Source organism: Bos indicus x Bos taurus, chromosome 3, assembly GCF_003369695.1.
Source record: "Bos indicus x Bos taurus breed Angus x Brahman F1 hybrid chromosome 3, Bos_hybrid_MaternalHap_v2.0, whole genome shotgun sequence".
Taxonomy (NCBI): Eukaryota; Metazoa; Chordata; class Mammalia; order Artiodactyla; family Bovidae; genus Bos; species Bos indicus x Bos taurus.
Window position 1 is genome coordinate 117,452,554 of NC_040078.1, and position 14,182 is coordinate 117,466,735.

The 14,182-nt window shown below is 53.6% G+C and overlaps 1 protein-coding gene across 3 annotated transcripts in view; it reads left to right on the forward strand.

Moving 5' to 3' along the window:
- Positions 1-3,295: 3,295 nt before the first annotated feature.
- Positions 3,296-14,182, forward strand: part of UBE2F (ubiquitin conjugating enzyme E2 F (putative)) — a 45,605-nt gene continuing 34,718 nt past the window's right edge. For 2 of the 3 annotated variants that reach the window (XM_027538072.1, XM_027538073.1), the window contains exons 1-2: positions 3,296-3,444; positions 8,316-8,449. In XM_027538072.1, coding sequence (XP_027393873.1) covers positions 8,332-8,449 — 118 coding nt within the window. In that variant the 5' untranslated portion in view covers positions 3,296-3,444; positions 8,316-8,331. The remainder of the gene's footprint in view (positions 3,445-8,315; positions 8,450-14,182) is intronic. The other variant, XM_027538070.1, reaches the window with a different exon arrangement.

The window sequence follows — 14,182 nt, forward strand, 5'->3', positions numbered from 1 at the left end:
GTGTGTGAGAGGGAAGAGAGAGTGAATAGCTAAGGAAAGCAACCCTCTTAGGGCTCCCCTAGCCTTTTCCTGTTCAGGAGGCCCAGCCTTAACCCAACAGGCACCCGGGCCCTTGTCCCAGGTGATATTAACCAGTTTTCAGGATGCCCCAGGCTGAAGAGTGCCCAGAGCCCTGGTTAGCCCAGACCTTGGTGGTACCATGTCACTAGGGAAGTGAGTCCCAGACCGGCCAGGACAGCTTCTGGGGCAGCCTGTACAGTTGTGTCCAGAGTCTGGCATGGCTGAAAAGATAGGGGATATCTCCCCTTCCATGCTTCAGCCAGAAGCCCTGGGCTGAGCTTCTCAGGGTAGGGATGAAGGAGGTGGGAAGAACACCCGATGAATTGTGTCCACCTGCTCATCCCTGGGCACCATGCTATTCTCAGAGGCTTGTTACCAAGTCCAAGCTCATGCTGCCTGCTGCATGACAGGCAATAAATCAAGAGAGGAGTTGCTGGGGCAAGGAATAGCGACTTTATTCAGAAAGCCAGCAGACCAAGAAGATAGTGGACCCAGTATCCCCAAGAACCATCCCACCCAAGTTAGAATTCAGACTTCTTTTATGCTAAAAGTGGAGGGGGGTAAAGTCAAACACTTTGTGGTCCCCATCAGCCTCTGGAGGGGACGTGTTAATTTCTTCCTTCCAGTAGTCATTCACTTGTGAGCCTGGTCAGGATGGTTCCTGTAAGCTCAACAAATGAGTTTTAGGTTAATGCTCATTCCCTGGGAATAGAGGGTTCCCAAGGATGGGCCATTATGTATCATTTAAATTTATAGGCAATATCCCTTTGATGATTAACTTGTAATAGAATACAATGATTCTTCCCTACTAGAGGCTCACAACTCTACCCCTTCCGCCCTTACATATAGGTGCACGGGCATGTGCACACACAGGCAATTGCACACACATACATGTACACACATGTGTGCACACATATACACAGGCATGCCCACATGCACACACATACATGGGCATGAGCACACACTGGCATGCACATACACACACACACGGGAGACTGGAAGGGAAGCGACTGGCCTGGATTGTAAAGATGTATCTGAGGCCAGGCCCCAGCTACACAGAAGCATCTGGTAGGACAAGGCCAGTCCCCAGAGGCCAAGACTCGGAGCCACTAAGAGCTAGAAGCCAGGCTCCCAGTTTCCTCCTCAGATTGATTCCACATGTATATCTTGTCTTCTAAGTCTTTTGTGCTTGAGTTAGTGAAAGTTTGGTTCTGAAGGGATTATGGATGAAAACCAATTGCTTCCCTTGGAAGCAGGAGGGCCAGCGTTGCCCTTCTCTTGACCGATGGCAGCACCTGCCACCTAAGGGACATGGCGCACAGGTTGAGGGCAGACCCCCAGCTCCACCTTGGCAGGCAGATGACGTCTGTGCCTCGGTTTCCTCATCCAAAAAGCAGAGGTAATAAAACACCTGTTTCATTAGCTTGTTGTGAAGATTATAGGAATCAACCAAGTCCCTAAATAAGGCTCAGATGAAGGCATGAGGCAGCCTTATGAAATGGAGTTAGGAATGGCTTCATTTATCTGCACTGGTGAGGAGTGGCCACCACGGGCCTGTGTGTGTTCAGGCCATCCTGTAGAGTGCTCCTCCGCAAGACATGTACCCAGGCCAGCCCACTGCACCTTCACGTGCTGCCTTGCTTCAAGGCCTTATCTTCTCTCTCCAGGACTCCTGCAACTACCTCGGGTAGTATTTATCTGGTACCTGTTACATGTCAGGACGGGGGAGGAGGGTCAGACGATGGGAAACACAGAAGAGCTGATGGAAACAGGCAGTGGCCCTGACCACCAGGAACAAGGAAGCTCAGAGCTTCAGCAGAGTCACAGAGGGGCACTTGCACCTCCCCAGTTTTTGGCCCTCTCTGAGAAAGTGATGTCTAAGCTTAAAAAAAAATTAGGGTAAAGAAGGAGGAAACTGTCCCCAAACAGAAGTAACACCATGAATTTTTTTCTTGACTGGTCTTGCTGACCCAGGTTTCCTCTTTGCCTGTCCCCTCTTCCATCAGCTTTCGGAACCAGAAGCCTCTTTTAGAAAGGAAACTTGATGTTGTCACACCACCCTCTAACACCTCTCAATGGGGCTTCTGAAAATAAAATTCTAACTTCTTGGCTGTTTCTTCCCTGTCCACGAAGTGAACCTCTTCTCTCAGATGGCTCACTCCTCCAGGAGCCCTGCACAAACCTGCCACAGTGCCTGTTACCAACCTCACCAGGACGCGAAGGGACAGGAAAATAGTGTGTACTCAAGAAGCTTGAGAGTCCCTTGGACTGCAAGGAGATCCAACCAGTCCATCCTAAAGAAAATCAGTCCTGAATATTCATGGGAGGGACTGATGCTGAAGCTGAAGTTTCAATACTTTGGCCACCTGATGCGAAGAACTGACTCACTGGAAAAGACCCTGATGCTGGAAAAGATTGAGGGCAGGAGGAGAGGGAGACACAACAGAGGATGAGATTGTTGGATGGCATCCCCGACTTGATGGACATGAGTTTGAGCAAACTCAGAGAGTTGGTGATGGACAGGGTGGCCTGGAGTGCTGCAGTCCATGGGGGTCGCAAAGAGTCGGACACGACTGAGCGACTGAATTGAAGAAGCTAGAAATTAGAACAATTTGAAACAGATTTTTTTAAAGTAAGTACTTTACAAAAGAGTAAGCGATGAAAGAAGGAATAAAAAACGTAGGGCAACAGGAAAGGCCCCACCGATTCTACTGCGGGCCCCGCGAGCACCCTGGGGAGTTTGGAGGCTGCAAGTCTGAGACAGCTGCGCCCCGGGTCACTCCCGACCGTGCGGGCTTTGGGCTGCTCCTCTGCATTCTGAGCACGCTGATGGGCGTACAGCGGGCGCCCCATCCACCGAGCAGTCAGCATCAGCCTGGCCGACCCCGCGGACCACGCTGCGTGACGATCCGGAGCCGTAGGCCCAGACCCAGCACAGGATCAAATGAATGGAGGCAGAACTTAGCTCTGAGTCCCAGGAGCTCTGGCGCGCAGGCTCCGGAAAACACTGGGTGACCCGCCCCCCTGTCGCCACGGGCCAATCAGAGAGGGCCGCAAGATCCGTGCCCGCCCCGCAGCCAAAGAGCTAGGCCCCATCGGCCGGCCGCCGAATCCAGCCCCCTTCCTCGGTGCACACTGCTGTTCGTGTGTCAGGCTCCAAATAAAGTTCTTCGGGCTTTTGAATTTTTTTTTTAAAGCGCCCGCTGCAGTCGCAGCCGTAGCCGCCGCCGCCTCTGGCGAGAGCGGTCGAGTCTCCGCCCCGCCACTTCCGGTCCCGCCGCCCGGAGCCGGTGCTGGCTGTGAGGGGTCGCGTCTCGCTGCCGCAGGCCGGCTGGGGCATGGTGTTGGGCGCCGGGCCCGCCTCGCCTGTCTCGGGGTGCCCAGGTGAGTAGAGCGCGGCCCTGCGGCGGGCTGCAGGGGGCCGCGGGAGGGCGGCTTGGCTCCCTCGGCGCCGGTGCACCCGGCGGGCGGGCGGCCGCGGGGCCGCCGCAGGCCGCGCCGCTCCTCTCCTCACGGCCCTGCGCTGTGCGGGGCCGGAGGGCTGGCGGGCGCCGCGGGGCGCGGGCTGGCGAGTGCGGGGCCGGGGCGCTGGCGGCCTCCGGGCTCCACGGACAAGGCCGCCTGAGCCCGGGCTTTGGGGGCACGCCGCGGCCCCCTCTCTCGCCCGCCGTCTCGGGGGGGAAGCTGCGAGCCGCATTGTCCGCGAAGAAACGCAGCGCCCAGCGGGCTCAAGGTCACCGGTCCAAAGTGGCTGGAGGCGGCGGGACTCAGACGCGGGCAGCCGGACTCCTGACGTCCGGGGGAATCGGGCTAGGCCGGGGAGTGGGGGGCACCCCTGAGGGTGCGGAGGAGCCGGGCGGCCGCCTCGCCGGAGTGCCTGCGGCTTCCCACTGGGGGAGACTGGGGCCGGTTTGGAGGGTCTTCCCGGGGCAGAGGATGGGGCGAGGACATCTTGGACCCATCCCTAAGGCCGCCGAGTCCCGGCTGCTGTGGAGTCTTGGGTGTGGCCCTCCCCTCCCCGGGTCTCGGTTCCCTCAACTGTCATACTCGGGATCGGGCCCGCCCCTCTGCCCTCCCCCCAGCTCCCGAGTAGGGTCGGGACGGTTTCGGAGTGGCGGGAGAAGGCTTCTTGGAGGAGGTGCAGGAATCTGCGGCATAGTCATCGGTTATCCGAAGGAAGAAGCAGGATGAGGTGGTGAGGGGAGGCAGGGCATCCAGACCGGGGTGTCAGATAGAGCAGAAGCTTCCAGAAATGAGCGAGGTGTCGCTGAGGAACAGGGAGGAGGGCCATCTACCTTGTACGGAGGGTTCCAGGCTGGTAAGGGGATGAGGCAGGGGAAGGGCGCATGTTGGGGAGATGTTCCAAGAATCACCAGCAGGTTAACTGGTACGGGGCTTGAGGACCTCCACCTGGACAAACTACCCCTCAGGTAGTAGGCAGGGCACGGGGAGGCCGGTTTACCGCTCCGGATAAAAGGGTTGGGCTCCAAAGATCATCAGGCAGCCAACCGCTGAGCCCGGTGGGCGGGTTCCTTGGGCCCTGGCCTTCTGAAGGAGGAGGATGGCTGTGGACTTTTTTATGTCCTGATCTGGGCCCCTTTTTGACTGTGGAGTTGGTTGACCCCTAGTGACATACAGTTTCACCTTTTACACTTAGATTGGGACTCTACCAAGGCAGAAGAATTCTGACTAAGGAGTACCCCACCCCAGGAGTTGACTGTCCCCTGTGCAGGTGGCCTGGCCTGATTTTGCCGCTGCAGGCCAGAACGCTGAGTAAATACTTCCTGATGATGAGCCTAGTAAACAGCACAGGGGCGTCCCTGGTGGCTCAGTGGTAAAGAAAATGCCTGCAATGCAGGAGACTCAGGTTCGATCCCTGGGTTGGGAGGATCCCCAGGAGAAGGAAATGGCAACCCACTGCAGTATTCTTGCCTTGGGAAGTCCCGTGGACAGAGGAGCCTGACCGGTACAGTCCCTGGGGTTGCTAAAGAGTCAAATACAACTTAGCAACTAAACCACAGTAAGTAGCACATAAAAATCTTTGAACACTTGCAATAAAGTCCCACCCAGAGGAAGAACTTAAATGGGCCAGTTATAACTTAAGGAATTTAGAGACTGAGTGTGCTATTCAGTGTAATTGATTTGAAATTACTGAAAATGCCGCCATGGTCAAAGTGTAATTTTTGGTAAAAGGGAAATTTTAGTTTTAAACCAGGTCTTCAAAGAGTAAAGCATATTGACGAAGGAAAATAGAATTCTGAAGCAAACCACAGGTGTTCAGTTAACCTGACAGCTTGAATAGTTTATTTTCATTCACATCTCTTTGCACAGAGTTAAATTAACAGCTATGGAACATGCCCAAATTAGACCTTTGGTTTATCCCTAAAGTGGTGTATGAAAATGATGCAGATGATGGAGAAATAGGTATTCATTACATAATTAGATTTCTTAGAATGTTCAGAATATGTTTTGTCTTCTATGGAAAAACAGGACATCACAGTTTTTATATGTTGCTTAATCAGAGCCCAGTGTCTTTTATTAAGGGTCACAAACTTGTTGAATATCGAAAACCAGGAATCTGACTCTAAATGGAATTGTGTATGGGGCATACTCTGCCCACAGAGAAGAATTTAGTGTGGGGTAGGAGTGTAAGATGATTAAGCAGAGTCCATAGGCTGAGGCGACACAGAAACATCTTGGTGTGAGCCTTTCTTTGTGTCAGTCGGTCTTGCCGGGATGCTCTGAGCAGCCCCTTCAGTGCAGGCCTGCAGGGAGCTGGGTGTGGGCCAGTCGTGTGCCCTGGGACCCACTCTTCCACTGGGCTCTTTATTATGACTTTCCTAGGGTACTGCCTACCGAACTCTCTTTACACAGGCTGTGCTTTTGTTGTTTGCCATGTTTGTGTTACCAAGGTCAGCTAGAGTGTAAAAACCAAGTGGACTTTGTGATAGATGGAGATCTTGGCGCATCATCAGGCTGCCCTGTCGATACGGCAAGACTGATGTCCTCAAGTCTGGGTGCCTGGCAGTGGGTTTGGTTGGGAGGCAGACACTGCTTTGGGATCCAGATCTGCTTGAGGGATTAATGACAGGCTCCCTGGAGCGGGACTTGGGGGTGGTGGGGGTGAGCAGGACCCCTAGGCTGTAGATGGTGCTGCTGTCCCTGGTAGCTTGTGGGCAAGAGCCCACAGATATTCCTGACGCCACCCCAGCCCTCCCTCGTGAGATTGCTTTGTAAGCTGAAGCGATAGTCCCCCACGCTGGGTGAAGCTGAGATGTGTGTTAAATGGTTATATCCTCTCTAGTGATGGCTTGGTATCACATTTTGACCAATCTTATTGAGGTACAACTGAAGTCCACTATGCTGTACGTGTTTAAAATATGTGATTTGATCAGTCTTGACGTGTGTATATAGCCCTGGAACCATCACCACCTTCAGGATAGAAACATCCCCATCATCTACTCGGGGGAAACCAGTGTTTCTATGGTGACCTCTTCTAGAAGCTTCTAGAAGCTGATCCCAGGCCCCAGCTGTTGAGAAAGTGGGAGTCAGGGGAAGGGGTCCTTCCCAGAGCTAACATTCTAGGAGCTCGTGAGTGCTGATGTGTAATAGAACTGTCTCTTGAAGCATTGAGACCAAGGTTCCTAAAGGGATTAGGTGAGTGAGAGGTCCTGTGTAGTTCAGAAGAGCATATTCAATATATTGTTTTCATAATAGAAAATAAAATCTTACAGTCTTTGTGGGGTGGGGAGATACACAGATGATGATGTGAAAAGTGAGGGGCTGGATTAAAATGGCTCAAGATATTACTTAAGTGTTAGTTGCTCAGTCATGCCCGACTCTTTGTGACCCCATGGACTGCAGCCTACCAGGCTCCTGTGGCCATGAGATTTTCTAGGCAAGGATACTGGAGTGAGTTGCCATATCCTTCTCCAAAAGATACCACTTTTGGAGGGAGAGAGTTATTCTTATAGTTTGGCTTTCAGGATCTTGGCCTCAAACTGAAAGTTCTTTCCTTATGTAGGTTTAAATTTTTCATCTGGAAATTCTGGATCATTTTCTCTTGAAAATGATCAGAGTGATATTGCAAGGAAATGATATTAAAACAACAAAGGAAATTATGAAAATACTGAGCTGGTGATCAATTTTTGTCCTCAGTCAAAAGTTCCAGAATTCCTCTCTGACTGGTAAAGCATGCAGGAGGAGTCTGGCGGCCCGTCAGGAATGGCGGTTTGTGTACATAAAGAAGGCGATGCTGGAGGACAGTTCTGTCTGTGAGCACTGCTGACACTTAAGTCCTTTCTCCCAAGCAGGTGCATCACCCATGCTTGGTTTTTATCGTCCTTCCCGGTGAGCTGTCAGGGAGGGAACCTGAAACACAAGTGGGCTGGAAGCAGCCGAGTGAAAAGGATCTAGTTTGGGGCATTAATTATAACTTGATTAAGTTGCTGTTGCCTTCCAGTGTGAGTACAGCACAACATACACAAATGTGAAAATGCTTATTAAGGTTCTAGCCACACCTTTATTAAAGGAGGGAAGAAAGCATTGCGGTGCTCCCTCCTCACCAGGGGCGGAAGCTCCCCTCGGTCTGCGATGGGCCAGACACCGGGGCCACACCCTCAGAGGCAGGGTCCCCGCAGCAGGGGAGGGCAGTGAGCAGTGGTGGGCCCGTGTGGGACCTGTCGATGGAGGCTGCCCTAGACGTGAGCTCTACATCCCAGGGCCTGCTGCTCAGTGAATATTAAATGCTTGGCTCTCCTTTTAAATTTTTATTCATACTTTAAAAAATTAGATTTAGAGAGGCATAGAGATTACTCCGGAGAAGGCAATGGCAACCCACTCCAGTACTGGAGTACTGGATTGCCTGGGAAATCCCATGGACGGAGAAACCTGGTAGGCTATAGTCCATGGGGTCTCGAAGAGTTGGACATGACTGAGCGACTTCACTTTCATTTTTCACTTTCATGCACTGGAGAAGGAAATGGCAACCCACTTCAGTATTCTTGCCTGGAGAATCCCAGGGACGGGAGCCTGGTGGGCTGCCGTCTATGGAGTCACAGAGTCGGACACGACTGACGTGACTTAGCAGCAGCAGCAGAGATTACCCAAATTCATTATGGAGGAATGCAGTCTTGTTAATCTATCTTACAGCTACATTTTTCTACAACTTAAATTATGGGAAAAAATTAAAAATCACCTTACATCATTGTCTCAGTGTCTGGAGATGAGTGCTTAGCCTGCCTTTTGCCTTTCAGGAAAAAGGCAGCAGCGATGCTGACGCTGGCAAGCAAGCTGAAGCGGGATGATGGTCTCAAAGGGTCCCGGGCGTCAGCCACAGCCTCTGACTCCACTCGGCGGGTGTCTGTGAGGGACAGGCTGCTTGTTAAAGGTAAGGGCCACCTGGTGAGCTATGTTTATATCCCACAACAAAACGATGTCTGGCACGTGGCTCTTTGGGGTTATGAAGCAGCCTGTTGCTGCTAAATAGAAATACCTGTTTGAAAATATTTTTAAATATAATTCCTCGTCACTTACAACAGAAGGACTTTGCACTGTGCACACACTGTGGGAATGCTGATGGCAGGAAAATGGTATGAGAACTGTGGTGTGTCTTGTATACTCGGGCTGTTCTCTGCAGGGGCCACCAGAGTGCTCATGGAAGGAGTAAGGCGCCAGGGACAGCAGATCCATGACTGGTCTCAGTGCTGTCTTAGGTGTTGGGGTGGGGGGGTTTCTCCTTTCTCCTGGACTCCTCGGCACCAGAGGATCTTATTTGTAGAGGGAGGGTAATTTCTTAGGATCCTTCTCTCTCATTCAAATCACAGCCTTAGGAGAGCCTTATGCAAAATTGATTCTCTTCACAGAATTAATAAAGGTGTCCTAGAGCTGTGTAGTGTTTGGAGAAGGGTTATGTAGTGTAGGGGGTATGTGTGTGTGTGTGTGTGTTTGTGAGAAACTTGTGCGGTTAGTGACTGAAGAGAATTGCAACTCTTGAGTGCAAAAGGCAGTTTCTCAGGGTCATGAGACCCACAGAAGAAGAAACGGTTTCTTCTTTGAGGGACCTTATAGCTGGCAGCACGTTTTTACTTTAAGACACACGTTTACATTTTGTAAGTGTAAGGCTTCAGGAAGCACGGAGTGTTAAGGAACTTGCTAGAACCCCTGTTTTATTTTGTATTAGGTGGACACCGTGGGGGTTCCTGGCGTTTGCATGTCCAGGAACAGATCTGATGGGGGAGACCTGGCATGTATGAGTGCCCCGTGATGGGCCTTCTCAGAAACAAAGCACCACTGAGTCTGTGAACAGAGGCGTCGGGTTCGGGGAGATGGGTGGTGCCTTCGTCCCTGCTTTCTCTCTGCCTGAGTCCTGACTGAGCTCTGGCTCTCCCAGCTTGAGGGATGATGGGCTAAAGATGGAGTACGGATCGTTTTTGACATTTGACAGTACTTGCTATGTCCGGGAGTGCGTGGACTGCGTTCAGTTTGTCACAATGCAGGAAGTTTTACCCTATGGGAAGTGGGTGGGGCCTGGCTGTAGCCCCGTACTTGGAAGGCCTGGTAAGACTTTCCAGGCTGCTGGCTCTAGGGCTCCATCCACAGAGGAAGCCAGGAGCCAGCCAGACAAGCCAGGGAAGGGATTTGATGCTTGAGGTTATAGTCCTTCAAGATGGAGGGTGTTCTAATGCCAGGGAGTTGATATGAGGAGGGTTGTAGCTGAGCGGTTGCGGGTGGGACACTGGCACAATAGACGGTGCTACCTTCTTTCTACCTCCTCCTCATGGCTGATGGCAGCTGCTGTCCACTGAGCACTTGGGGCCAGGCCCTCTGTTGGGGACTTTGTAGGGCAGTTCTTGTTTGACTTTCGCTAAGCCTTGCCAGGTGAGTGGTTCATTTTACAACTGAAGAACTGAGGCTGAGAGGGGTTTAAAACCTTGCCCAGGTTTCAGCTTTATTGTAGCAAGACAGCTAGACCCACATTTTGGGGTAGGGCAGGCACTTGGGGAGCAGGCCCTGCGAACGGAACCTGAAGGAGCAGAACAGAAGTGCGAGTCCACAGCAAAGAGAGTTCAGGGAGGCACAGAGTCTCCACCACCTCCTCCTGCTCGGGGACTCCCTTGGGAGCCCTCAGGTGACTCCAGGGCCTGACACAGCCCAGGGAGCCCACTGAGGCCCATAGTGCTGGACTCTGCCCCAGGTCCTAGCACAGGAGACGTCTTTGGCTGGGTTGACAGGCTGGGTTGACAGGCTGGGTTGAGGTCCTTTCGTGTAAGCCTCATCAGGGAGAGGTGTGGAACCTCCTCGCGAGGCCACCGGTTCATTCTCCCAGAAACACTGGGGGTTATTAGGGTTCTGGGCCCCAGAGCACTTGCAGTTGATGGGTGTTTGTGCAGCAGGGCTCAGAGCAACATGGCCCTCGTGTGATCTGCTCTCTCCCTCAGTCTCAGGGGCAGCCAGGCCAGGGGGCGCCAGGCTGACTGAGTGGTGAGTAGTTTGGGCTTCTGATGGGGGGTAGGTGGAGAGGAAGGGTGGGCCTGTCCTGAGAGAGGAAGCTGTGGCAAGAGGTGCCTGATAGAGGATGCTCTGATGGGTGATGATTGCTTGGTCCACACCTGAAGCACTGCTTCTCCTGGTTGGATGTGGCCGCAGCCTTCATTCTGGGGATTTCTGATGGTGGAAGTGAAGTCTGGTGGAGTCCATGGCTCCTGTGGGCCTGGTGAGGCCCTTGGAGGGGTGATAATTGCAAGAATCCCTTCTAGGTGAAACTCCTCTTTTGGGGCTTGGAAAAAAGTAGGTTGGTTGTCTGTGTTCAGCAGGATTGCTGCAGTCAGGACAGTCACTCGGGGCTGTGGCTTTGCCTCTGGCTCATGTGAGAGTGTTATTCATGAGGATCAATAAGTTGTAGAAAAGTGTGTTAATGTGTTTTTGGGACTCAGTAGTATGTGCTGAGTTCCTAGAAGTGGGGAATTTGGCGTGCCATGAAGTTATTAAAGGGTGTCCCTGGGACTGATCCCTCTGGAGAGTGGTGGAGCAAGCAGGAGCAGGGGGAGGGAGAGCTCTGACAAAGGCTCCAGGACAGACAAGGGCCTCTCTGTCTGCTCCTGCCTCTCTGCTCTGGGGCAAGCTCAGCCCCTCGGAGCGGACCCTAGTCCAGTGAGACAGTCAGGCCTTCCTGCTCTGTGTCAACCAGTCTGGCCCGAGGCAAGGGCTCTGTGCAGCTTACGTTTCCCCGAAGGACTGAGAGTGGCAGGCCGTCTGCTGTCAGCCCTCATGAGAGGGCATCTGGGCCATGCGCCCCATATCCCAGAGGAAAGACCACAGACGCTTCCAGGCAAAAATATTTTTTTAGCCAGTCTGTTGTCGTGCTTGGATGACCTTACACGGTAGGGGATCTGGCTCGGTGCAGATGGCCGTGGGGTTAAGATGGGAGGTTGGAGGTTGACAGGGACACTCGTCCCCAGTGGTGAGGGCCAGTGGTGGCTGCACAACGGAAGAATTGTGGGCCTGGTTTGGAAGGTGACAGGTGTGGCCAGCTGTCCCTGGAAGCACCGGGGCCTGCCTTGGAGCAGCTGGCCAGCATGAGGCCTCTGGGCCACACCAGCTTTCCATTTGCACCCCTGGGGTCACCCTCAGGGACGTCCTCCAGGCTGGAACTGGAGAGGTGCTTGCAACAGCAGTCCCTGAGGTAGCGCAGTTGAGTGTTTCTAGGCGAAGACTGTCTGTCCTGAGTCCTGGGGAGCTGGGGATGCTGGCGGGAGAGTGTTGGGTCTGCATTTCCTGTTGGCCTCAGCTCAGGTCTGGGCCTGGCTGGGAGCCGTCCCCTGTGTTCTCAGCCACAGGGTGGGGGCGCTGCTTTCTGATGGGCCTTTGTGGCTCCGCTGAGTCCATTAGTTTCTGAGTCTGATGGTGCTCCCCACCTCCCAGAAAAGCCTCTGGGCAGAATGTCTACTTTCTTGTCTTTCTGAAGCTTACTTTTCACATGATGGGAACATGTCGGTATGTCTCCCTGTCCTCTGACTTATTCACTTGACAAAGATTTATCTTAGTGCCCGGTGTGTCCCAGCCTCTTGTTAGTGACCCCTGAAGACCTCTAGGGGCTCCAGGCAGGCTGGTCGGAAGCATTTGCTAACTGTGGAGATTTGGAGTTGAGTTGGCTGAGTTCAGGGCCAGGTCTGGAGTCAGGAACTACAGGGACTGATTCTGCAGCCTTTGTCCCCTCAGCCCTGTGCCCCACGTGGCCGTGGTGTTGTTGTTGCCGTGGCTGTGGCGGCTCTCTGTGCTCCTGGCCTGGTCTGCTGAACCAAGGGGCCTGGCTGCCCACCTGCGTGGGCTTCCCACACCCAAGGTGCAGGCGTCCCCACAGGGGCCACGTGTAGCCTCCCTGGTTGAGCACGTCTGTGCCCACCCGAGTAGTCCAGTGCTGTGGTGGTGTAGGGAGGGCTCTGGTCCAGGGCGCTCCCTGGAAGAATGGGCGAGAGAGAAGCATTTGTTGTTCTCCAGAGCTTTCTTGTCCTTGCCAGCCCTGCCCAGGACTCTGGAGGTGGTCTCGGGGTTGGCTGGCCATGCTGGCAGAGTGTCCAGAGCATTTAGCAGCGTGTGAAGTTGTGGGCTGTGTGTTACAAAATGTGTTAAAAAAAAAAAACTAGGGCAGTGGCCCAGAGAGGAGGAGCCCTACTAAGGCGGAGTGAGGTGGTGGCCCACGGCTCCCCTTTAACACTTTCTTACAGGGTTTTAAACACCAGTGAAACCGCCTGGGAATGTGGCAGCCCCCTCAGGCTTGCCAAATAGCCCCATATAGCCCCAGATCTGGGGGAGGCGGGGCCAGTGGGGGTGGGGAGGATCTGTGCAAGAGGAATGAAGGTTCCAGTCAGCTTTGTCTGCTCATGTTGAGAGTGGGTGGTCGCACGGTGTGGGGCTCCACCCCCATCCAGAGCAGTCTCTGCTGCAGACTCCGTGCTGGTTTTCGGGGTTTCATCATTGCTGCCCCAGAGTGTGGCGCAGCCTGACTCCTCTCCTGTGGGCCTGCTTTCTGCACTGTGCTGCTGGAGGGCCCTTAGACTGAGTGGGAGTGGCTCGGTGGGCGCTTGGCCTCAGCTGTAGCAGTGCCATCTCTGGGGGTGGGATGATGCCCTTGGGGCAGGTGTCTGCCCATAAGGGCACTGTTCGTGGATGCTGGCAATGCAGAAGAGGCACTCAAGGCATAAAGACAGACAGGAAGCTAAGAGATAAAGTCCTAGATTGAGAAACCTAAGAAGTAGGGGTGATTGAGGTAAGAAGAGGTAATCAAGTCTTCTGGGCAGCAGCTGCCAGCTCTGCCTGGGTCAGAGGGCACAGCTGTCCTGCCTGGGTTTCCTGACAGGGCTCGGAACTGGCTCCTGCCCAGAACCATTGCATCTGTGATTGGGCTTGGTCTTAGTCAGCTCAGGCTACCATGATAGAACACCACAGCCGGGGCTGGGGGCCTGGACACGGGGAAGGCCAAGGCCAAGGCAGTGGCAGATTCAGTTCCTAGGGAGGGCTTCCTGGCTTGTAAGCACCTGGGTCTTTTCCCATAAGGGCACTAATCTTATCATGAGGGCCCCACCCCACATGACCTCATTTAACCCTAATACCATCACGTGAGTTTAAGGCTTCACCATATGAACGTGGGCAGGGGACTCAGTTCAGTCCACTACACCTTTGGAACTGCTTGGTCACCAGCTGTGTGAAGAGCCAGGCTCCTCATGTCTCAGGGTGTCCACACTGCAACCACTGCCGCTCTGCTGGAAGTGTGCTTGCTTGTCAAGCGTCTCCCAAGCACTCTGTGTGTGCCGAGCTCAGACCCAGGGGCTGGGGTCCCAGGGCTGGATCGGAATGCACAGCCCCCACCATGGACACTGTGCAGGTCCCAGGGGTGGGCAGTGTGGGAGCGGCTGGAGCACTGTGTTGTGAGCAGCCCACAGCAGGAGGGGGTCCATGCTGTATGGGGGCCATTGTGGTGATGGGTGGCTTTTGTAATCTGACATTTCAGTGCAGTTGTGCTTCAAGTGGGCTCTGTGGTTTGGTCTTTAGTTAGAAAGGAAAAGAGTCTAATTTCTCAGAAGGAAGTTGTGCAGCCACTTAATTGTGCAAGGTGCCAGGTATC